We start from the raw sequence: 9605 nt of genomic DNA, 5'->3' as shown, positions 1-9605 counted from the left end.
GGCGGGTCCCCATCGGTGCCGACGGCCACAGGGGGACAGGAGCTCACCGGTTCTGGTTGTACTGCACGTTCTGGGTCAGGTCCACGTTCAGGATGATGAAGTCATGCACGTGGCAGCGGGAGAAGGGCTTGCGCACCTCGCGGCTCCCCGTCCTGCTGGACCACTTCCGCATGCCGATCAGGGCGTAGTGCGTGATGTTCGGGGACGCCTCGATGTGCTGCATGATGTACTTCAAAGAGACGTTCCTTTCTGACCAGGAAAATTCTCTGCTCAAAGTGGGGAGAGTGACGTCTCTAGGTTGAGAAGCGAACAAGAGCAAGGGCCTCTGGACCGGGCCAACCAGGATGCTAACTCCGGCTGAACCTTACTTGCTGGGAGGGGTTGGTTCAGATGGGATCCATCACACCCACCACCGAGAGCCAGGCACCAGGCTAAGCACTCCAAATTCATTATCGTTTATCCTCACAGCCATCCTATGACATAGGCACATCATCCCCATTTTACGGAGGAGGAAACTGAAGCTGCAGGTAACTTGCCCAGTGTCACTCAACAGAGCTTGGATTTGAACAGCTCTGTCCCCAAAGCCACACCCTTTCCATCATGCCAAACCTCCTCGCATTTCCGGTTTGCAGATCTGAAGATAAAGGGTGGGAATGAGCAAGGCTTCCTGCTGGGAATTCTAAAGGAGAGCCCCAGGGAAGGAGGCAGCACGTGAACACCTCCCGCCCCACAGGACGGTGTCTGAGGCCCGGTGACCAGAGAGAGGGCTCAGGGGTGCCTCCTGGGCTGGGAGCCAGGGATGACAGTTCTGGCCGCGAGGCCCAGGCATGGCGCTCGACTTTTCTGCTTTCTCTTCCCCACCTGAGGAGCGTAAGCTAAAGTCTCTAAGGCTCTGCCATTCCAGGACTTTAACTGCTGCTTCAGAAGGAAATTCTCTGTTCTCTCCCCCATCTCCGCCCTCAGCCACGCTCTTGACCCAGAGTGACAGCAAGAATATTAAAACCAAAGCAGATCACTGTCCTCATAAGCCGCGTGCCGTTCTGCCATACAGAAAACGGTTTTCTCCAGAACGGTAATTGATGGTAATTTCTGCATTAGTGTATTATTAACCTAATGGAGGGGAACTAACCTACTATTGTCAAAACGACAAGCCAAAACTAAACAGAAGTCATCAGGCATCCCTCAGTTGAAACACTGACAGCGCGAAATCATGAAATCTCGAGGAAATATTTTATTAATGACGTTCAGATGCAATTGCATGCACCGAGCCTTTTCTGCCTCATGCTGCTCCATCATCTACCTGCGGGCACACCATTCATGGACTGATTAAGCCTGCAACGGACCTCTAGCATGGTGTTAGTGCCCCTTTGAAAGATGAGGAGACTAGAAGCCAAAAAGAGTTAGTGGTTTCCCAATAAAATTAAAAAACTTTTTAAGCTCAAAGTAAAGCTAGAGACACAGGTCTGCCACACCCAGGGCCGTGTCCCCCGCACGCCATGCTTTGGTGCCCTGTGTGGTCCTCATGGGGTGGATGAGACCTCCCCATCGGAAAGAGAGCACGCTCACCCGCCTCACCCGGATGCGACACCTCACCTGCTCCTGTCTCCGCCACAGTCGACGTCCACCACGTTCCACATCACGCAGGAGTCGTCAGAGATCACGATGAAAGGCCAGATGTCCTGCGGCTTGATGCCGAGCTCCTCCTGCCGGCTCCGCTCCAGCTCCAGGTTGTGGGAGGACAACTCCTTGATCAGGAAGTGAGCGGCGCCTGCAACGGGCAAAACCTCCCTGACTCGGCTTGTCCTCCTCGACATCCGCGCAGGGCAGAAGCCCCATTTGGGATGAACACTGCTTGTCAAGGCCCCGCCCCCCAAACGGCCAGCTCTCCATGATCCTAAACTGCATCGCTCGTCCGCTCGCTTTTGGCCATTGACTGGGGAGAGAAAATCCTAGAGGACAAAATACTCCTCTCCAGCTTGTACACACCTGTCTGCTCATCCTTGCTTATCTAACATGAATCGAGAACACGAATTAAATCAATAACCAGACATCGAAGAAAAAAGACTATTCAGGCAAATCGAAATTGCTCTAAGAAGCCCAAAAGGCTTGATTGAAAAACATTCAACATTTTTCGTCTCTAGAACACCCTCCCGGGTCTCCGTCACAGAGGGCCACGTCCAAAGTCCCTACCCACTCCGGCGCTGTTGAAGATGCTTGGGAGCACCAGCATGATGTGGTTGGGCCAGTATTTCTTGTAAATGGCCATCTCATACTCCTTGACGACCAGCACGTGCAAGTGGCTGGCACCGTCCATTGCATGGTACAGGTTGAAGAGTCCGTGTTCGTGTCGGCCAGTTGTTGGGGTGAAGGTCGGACTTTTTATGTATTCGTGACTCTGGAAAGTGGAGGCATAAGGAGGGAAAGCGTTCATAGACATAGTCACAATTACTCCCCTCCCTCTGAAATGTGACTCTGCAGCATCCTCCACATAGACGGACTCTGCTTCCACGCCCCTCGCATCCGGCTTGGCCTTGGGACTTGCTTTGGCTGATAAAATGCAGAAAAAATGATGACGTGCCAGTTCTGAGCCTGGCTGCAAGGGGACTGGCACCTCTGCCCTCTCTGGCAACCCCTGTTCCCCCAGGAACAAGCCTCGCCTAGCCTGCTGGAGCACGAGAGACTATGCAGAGCCGAGATGGACATCCCACTGAGGCCATCCCATTCCAGCCAGCCCCCGGCTGACCCGGTGGCTAACTGCCAACACACGGTGAGCACAGGCAAGGCCAGGATGACCACCGGCTGAACGGAGCCCGCGCTGCCGGCCCACAGAACCAGAGGCTAAGTAAGTGCTTGTTCGGGAACGGTTTGTTAAGGAACCCAAACGATTGGCACATATCAATGAATCTAATTCACTGCCCCTCGTATTCGCATCTAATATCGTTCTAAGTACAGGTTAGCCCCGCATGACTTAAATCCGCCAGTCGCTTGCCCATACAGCCTAGCTATTTATACACTCAGGCTGGGAACCTTCTATATAAGAACTCTGTTTTCTTTACCCCTTCCCCAACAACAAGTTCCTCTGGCTGAGCTAGATCGTCCGCGCCCTCTGAATGCTTCGAAGCCCCGGCTACAGAGCTGTGATGCAGCTGGCACTCATCAACTGGTTCTGAGGGGAAGAGGCCGGAAAAGGGAGTATAAATGAATTCTGGATCACTGCGACACCCAGCCCACGGGGTAGCAGACGCCGTAGAGTAAAGGCTTCTTTGCTACTTTATAAATGTTTTCAGGGCTTGATAACAGCCTGCTGAGGCTGAAAGGCTGGGCCCGCCTCGTCGGATGCCTGGCCCCAAAGCCGCGTTTACACAAGGTTCTATGGCAAGTCTGCCGAGACCGTCAGGCCGGAACTGTCCGACCGAACGCCCCGCTGGGGAGCGTCTCTGTAAGAACCGCGGCACAGAGATGACGGGTTACTGAGCACAACCTCTTCGGAAGAGGAAAATTACCTTTCAGAGAGAGACACTGAAATACGTATGGGTGAAGTGACAGATTGTCCGGGATCCCCTTCCACATGATACAGGAAAGCAGGAGAGGAGAGAAGCACAGATGGAACGGGGCCGGCCAGGAGCAACGTCGCTGAAGCCGGCTAAGGGGCTATTGTGCTACCTTGGCCTGTTCACAGGTCCCGTGACAGAGCGAAGAAAAGGCAGCGGAAGCAGCGTACGCCTTCCCGGCAGTCGTCTTGCAGGCACTGTGCTCGTGCCTTACGCCAGTTATTCCAATAATCCTAACCACGCGCTTCCGTAAGCGTTATTATTGCCCAGCTTTACGGATGAGGAAACCAAGGCACAGCAATATCAAGTGACAAGATCGATTAACACAGCTAGTAAATGGCAGAACAAGGCTTTGACTTCGAGTGACCCCAAAGCCCCTGTGCTCCCCGGCCTCCTCCTCCAAGTTCAATCACCATATCTGTCTCTCCACCCCGTCCTATATGCCCTTGACTCTTTGGGCAGCTACAGTCACTAGGTCTCTAGCTCAGTGGGCACTAGCAGCAACTCGGATTTGATCCGCTGGACTCAAAGCCAGTACCTTGTCTGTGACGAGGGGCAGCCGCATGCTCTCCAGCTGGCCTCCAGGTTGGCTGAAGACAAAGTGGTGCTCCTTGGACTTGGGGATGATGAAATGGAGCTGGATCTCCTCTCCTAGCATGGAGTAAGAGAAGGCAAAGGCGTGCAGGGTGGACTCATAGAGCTGAGGTGCAAGGGGAAAGGACAGAGCTTGTCGTCAGAGTCCGGCGTGACTTCCAGGAAGAACCCAGGCCCACTGCGGCTGTGCCCACACACGGGTCATTGCCACCTCTGCCCCACAGCACAAGGAACTCACAGGCCGGCCCCAGTACAAACTGCGGACACCCAAGTCTTGCTACCGAAAGCCACACCCACTGAGCTAGAGTCTGCTCCTGTCCCTAATTCTGATCATACGTCACCCAGGGACGCCACTTCCACTAGGTATCAAGTCCTCTGCGTTTGCCCTGGAGTGCTAGGCGATCTACTGAAGCATGCACGCTTTAGATCACATTTTTAAGTCTAATGAATGTGTTTTCTCCTCCTACGTAATGACACGTGTAGTAGCATACGAATAAAACAGTAAGAATTACACACACTTGTACACTTCTGTCTCCCTTGCTATGTCCAGCACCCTCTGTCCACTTTGTATTATAATTAACAATCGTGTGAAGCAGGCACTGCCATCATCCCCACTTTATGGATGTGAAAACTGTCACTCGGAGGTCTTCGTCTCTCTCCTGTCCCCAAGTCGAGCCTCTCCTCTAGTCTCTTCGTCTGAAGAGCCCACTGCTCTCTGGCGTAACCTCCCAGCCCAGCTCTGCCCAAGCTGTGCAATGCCTCCTTCAGGCCTCGGCTCGCGTGCCCACAGAGGGGTCCTCCCTGACCCCTCGCCCCTTGGGCTAGTGTGTGCCGTGCACTCCTGGGAGTGACTGAGGCCCGGAAGGGCGGACACAGGCCAGGACACGCCAGCGTTAGACTCCTGCTGCGGCTCCTCTGGAACTTCAAAGCCCTTTGGCAGCGGAGATGAGGGAGAGAGCGATTTTGACCTGGGAGGGAGCACAGAGGGACACAACGAAGGGCGTTTCATAGAAAAGGTCCAGGAAGCCTTGAGAGATGAGGGGAAGAGCAGATTGAGCAGAGGTTCAGCAGTGCCAGCAGGAAGCTAGTGTGCGCCTCCCAGCTCCCCGAGTGGCCTGGAGCCAAGTCCCCTGCAGCTGTGGCCCCCAGACCTGAGCACAGACCGGGTGTGGCTGGGAGCGCTCAGAGTCGCCTACTGCCTTTTCCACACGCCTTCTAGGAATTCCCTGATGCCACTCACTGAAGTGACCAATGACTAAATCCTTCGCGTCCCTTTTAGGGCCTTAAATTTCAAAACCAAGAAAACGTTGTCACTTATATTTTTCTCTGCCTGAAAGAAAAACTGTCCCCAAGGGGTAGGGGCAGGGAATGTGTCAGGAGAGTTTATCTGGAGCAAATAGGATTTCTGATGATTTTCAATCCTTTAAAAAATCATTCATACGGATTTTCTCATTTCGTCTACAGCGAAATTGCGTAGTTTTAAGGAATTAGAGCTGAAAGGAAGAGCTACTTCATCAGTAGCTTGGCTGAAGGCCGGGCTGGCCAGTGAATGTTACAGCCACTGTCTGCTGCTCCCTCCGCAAAAGGGAAGAACAGGCCAGCCACTCTAGGAAGCAGCTGAGGAGCCACTCTAGGAAGCAGCTGAGGAGCCACTCTAGGAAGCAGCTGAGGACAGGAGTTCTGCACACCTGTTTCCTGTCCAGGTGTCCACTCGCTCCCACCAGCCCCGGCTCCTCCTTCCTCCCCTTTCCCTTGCTTGGGTCCGAAGTGAAAAGAAATGCTAAGTATAAAATCTGACCCTCGTCTACGGCCATGCCACCTTGAACACGCCCGATCCCGCCTGATCTCAGAAGCTAAGCAAGGTCGGGCCTGGTTAGTCCTTGGATGGGAGACCACCTGGGAAGACCAAGTGCTGTAGGCATAAAAAAATAAAATATAAGGGATTGTAAGCTGACAAGGTCCTTGCAATCCGTGAGGTCAACCGAGGGTTGCCTCACCTAAAAAAAAAAAAAAAAATCCGACCCTCTATTGGTTTCTAAACAACCAGCCTCACAGGCCGTCTGTAAACAGAGCTATGAAGAGACTATTCCAAACGCAGCTTTGCCCACAACAGGCCCCTCCTCGGAGTCCTTGCTGAAGAAGTCCACGTTCCTCCTACACGCAGCCTTTTGTGGTCTGGTCTCTGCCCCGCCCCCCTCACCCCACCCCCACCCCCGCCCAGCTTAGGCTCCTGCAACACCTGATTAAAATCCCTTCTAATCCCCCCAGGGACCCCAGATCCCCCCGTTGCACATGCTGTTCTCGCTCCCTCTGTCTCGGCCTCTTGGGAAACTCTTCTTGATTCTTCTAAATCCTCTCCTCTGCTCCCACCCGGACAGTATCTTCATTTATAAAATGGGGATAATGCTACTACCTCACGTGGTTTAATGAGACTCAAATAAGAAACTCGGAAGGACAGTGTCCTAACCAGTGCACCTTGAGTGGATGACAGGTATGGCTTGAAAGCAAACTTCTTCGGGTGACCAGCCAGAGCCTGTGACCAGCCAGAGCCCTGGGTCAGAGCCTTATCCACTTACCCAGTGTCCAGGGCAAATGATATTTCCTACCACATAAAAAGGTTGGGAAGTACCAAGACATGAAAAGTACCTAGCACTTTGCCTGGCACGTAGTAGGTGCTCAATAAATGCGAATTCTCCTTATCTACTTTATTTCTATGCTTCGACCATATCGCTCTTCTTGCTGGCTTCGCATCGTTCCACAGTTCCGCTTATGTGCATCTGTCTGTCCCTCCACTGTGAGAGTCTTGAGCATGGGGACAAAGTTTATTCATCTCTGTGTCTGTGTCTGGTACATAAGAAGCACTCAGCAAGTGTCTGCTGCACTGAACTTTTGAAGTTGCTAGGACATAAATGAAGCAAGACCTCTGCGGTCAGTGAACACTGCCTCTGATGAAGGTGCTGCCCTGGCCGGTCACTGCTCCGTAGTGTCAGCAATAAGTACACAGACCGTTAAAGGGAACCGAGGATGCATGCAGACTGGAAAGCAAGGGCTTCCAGAACTTTCCATCTCCCGCTCCAGAAGGAAAACGTCAAGAGAACAGGGCAACAGTGGCGTTAGCCAAGGTGGATCACGCGGTAGAGAGCTGCCGGAGGGGCCCCAGCGGCCGGCGACCTACCTGGTAGCGGGGGTGGAAGCCCATGTACTGGTGACATTGCTCGCAGTGGTGGTACGTGTTATACGCCGCGTACTTGGACAGCCGCATCCGTGAGGTCTGGCGCCGCACGTAGAGCTCCTCTGGCTTCCGGGGGGTCGCTCTGTCTGCAAGGGGCAGAAGGAACATTCTCTCCCGTCTACTCACACGGAAATGAACTGAAAGGCTAGCTATCGCGGGAGTTTGTGGAACCGCCTCTAGCCTGTCTGGCCCCAAGGTGATGAAGCTGGTCAGCAAGGACAGTCTCCGTGGGATAAACTAAGGGACTGTCCACACGGTGTCCTACTCGAGGGCCTACGAATGTTTTATCGACACACGTGCAAGGAGGCGCTATATGACAACACGAGTCGATTGCCAATGTACGACGCAAATGCTATAGCACAGAGGAACTGTGCCCATTTTTCCAAATGACTCAGCAAGATTAAGATGTCAGCACCGAACTTTCAGGAGAGGCGAATCTGTGTGAAAGACCTTGCCGTGAAAGCGACCGGCTCTGAGAACCGCGGAGATAAAGTTACTCGTTCGAAACGGAGACTGGCGAGCATCTTCCTCTCACGCTGCATTCGCCAACCTCCCTAGTCAGCGTTTACAATCGCGCTGGCCACTAAGGTTCTAGGTTTTGTTGACGGTGACCCTGAGACACTGCAAAGTCATAATCCTGTGAAAATCAGTGGTCCCTGAAGAAGGAGGGAGAACACAGGAGACCGAGTTCATCGATAAAGACACACGTCTCTTATCCTCTACTAACTAGGACCTTCAGACTATTCCGACCGTGACAACTCCAAGAGGACCCTCATCATTATTAGCACCTGCTGAGCAGCCAGGCGTCCTTCATGGGTTTCAGAAAGAGCCCCTCCTTGTCCAGGGAGCTCTTGGTGGGGACCGCGTCCGCCGGGCACTGCTGGCTAACTCACCACCACCAGATCATTAAGTGCACGGCCACCAAAATTCAGCTATTCCTGTAAGAGGCTATTCCCACGGACTCTGGGCGAAGAGGAAACAAGACGCTGAGAAGTCTGACCTTGTCTCTTTACGCCCTGATGGTGTGAACAGATCAGGCTGGCATCCTCGTACTTCGGGTCATGAATCAGGTAGTCAAAAGGCAGCTTCCTGAAGAGCTCCAGGTCGGGCCAGGGGTCGCCGTGGTGCAGGTACTGCCAATCCGGTTCTTCTTCGAGGTCTACAAGATCGGGAGAAACATGGCTACGTGACAGGATAGGAAGCGAGAAGGGTTTATTTTAAATGTGCACAAGGACGATGCTTGGAGTGGAATCATTCATTACTGAGTCTGCAGGTCACTGGGGGAGGCCGTTGGGTCGTGAAGGCTCCTGGCACATATCCTATTTTCGGGATCGTTCTAAAGAGGCATTCATATCAATCTCTATCCAGAGGTGCAGCCTCACACTGTGTTTCCTATGGGATGGGTTTGTTCTGACCCTCACACCAACCTCAGCTCCTCCCAGCATACCCGCCCCTGTGCTCTGTGCTTCTCCCCAGCATGGTCCCCCAAACACACCACATCAGTCCCCACCGCCCTTGGAACCTACTGGAGTTTTCTTCTCTCTCTTATATGTAAATGCTCCCAGCCAGGACGGCCCGGCTCCTACCCCTGCATCTCTGGACAGCCTCTCATAAGTGCTCAAGCCCATCGCTCCCTCCCTTCCAAAGGCCAACACCACTCGTGGCCCAAACCGCTCTTTTACATTTGCCACAAATCATCTTACATTACGAGTGGTGTGGCCTACGGTGCTCACTAAATGCTTTTTGGTCAAAAGGTAAAAAAAAAAAAAAAAAAAAAAAAAATTGAAGCTGGTGCAACTTCAATTACATATCGATTACGCACATGATACTGATACACGTGCGTCTCTCTTTACCTATCTCTCTCCTTCTATATCGTGCAGCTAGACGGCGTACACATCCGTGAGAAGGAGAAAGGAGGACAGGAGAGAAAGGGGAATGTGCGTTATGGATCTGACAGGCGCTCGGTGCCTCGTGTGTGCAGCACCACTGACTCTTCACGGCGCCCGGCGAAACGCCGACCACCCAGGTTTGACCCGGAGAAAGCCCAGACGACAAGAGAACAGCTTCGAAGTTCAACAGACTGGGTTCAAGTCCTGTCTTTATCATTGGTATATCCAAGAAAGTGAAGAGACGGAAACTCAGCAGGCCTGCTTTCCTCCGAAATACCATCGATTTTCACCCAAAATACAGTTCCCCCAAAGTGTGGGGGAAACCACAGGAAACTCAGA

The 9605-nt window shown here is 52.9% G+C and overlaps 1 protein-coding gene and 1 pseudogene across 1 annotated transcript in view; one reads left to right on the top strand and one right to left on the bottom strand.

Moving 5' to 3' along the window:
• GREB1 (growth regulation by estrogen in breast cancer 1) overlaps positions 1-9605 on the bottom strand; it is a 77992-nt gene that overhangs the window by 8273 nt on the left and 60114 nt on the right. The window contains exons 23-28 of the mRNA XM_023533605.1: positions 8378-8536; positions 7321-7463; positions 4090-4251; positions 2191-2395; positions 1594-1768; positions 48-266 (exon numbers count right to left, since the gene is read on the bottom strand). Coding sequence (XP_023389373.1) covers positions 48-266; positions 1594-1768; positions 2191-2395; positions 4090-4251; positions 7321-7463; positions 8378-8536 — 1063 coding nt within the window. The remainder of the gene's footprint in view (positions 1-47; positions 267-1593; positions 1769-2190; positions 2396-4089; positions 4252-7320; positions 7464-8377; positions 8537-9605) is intronic.
• LOC111742997 lies at positions 5948-6066 on the top strand (annotated as a pseudogene).

Source organism: Pteropus vampyrus, unplaced genomic scaffold (assembly GCF_000151845.1).
Source record: "Pteropus vampyrus isolate Shadow unplaced genomic scaffold, Pvam_2.0 Scaffold105, whole genome shotgun sequence".
Taxonomy (NCBI): Eukaryota; Metazoa; Chordata; class Mammalia; order Chiroptera; family Pteropodidae; genus Pteropus; species Pteropus vampyrus.
Note: the sequence above shows the minus strand (reverse complement) of the source record. Positions and strands in the feature narration are given on the sequence as shown.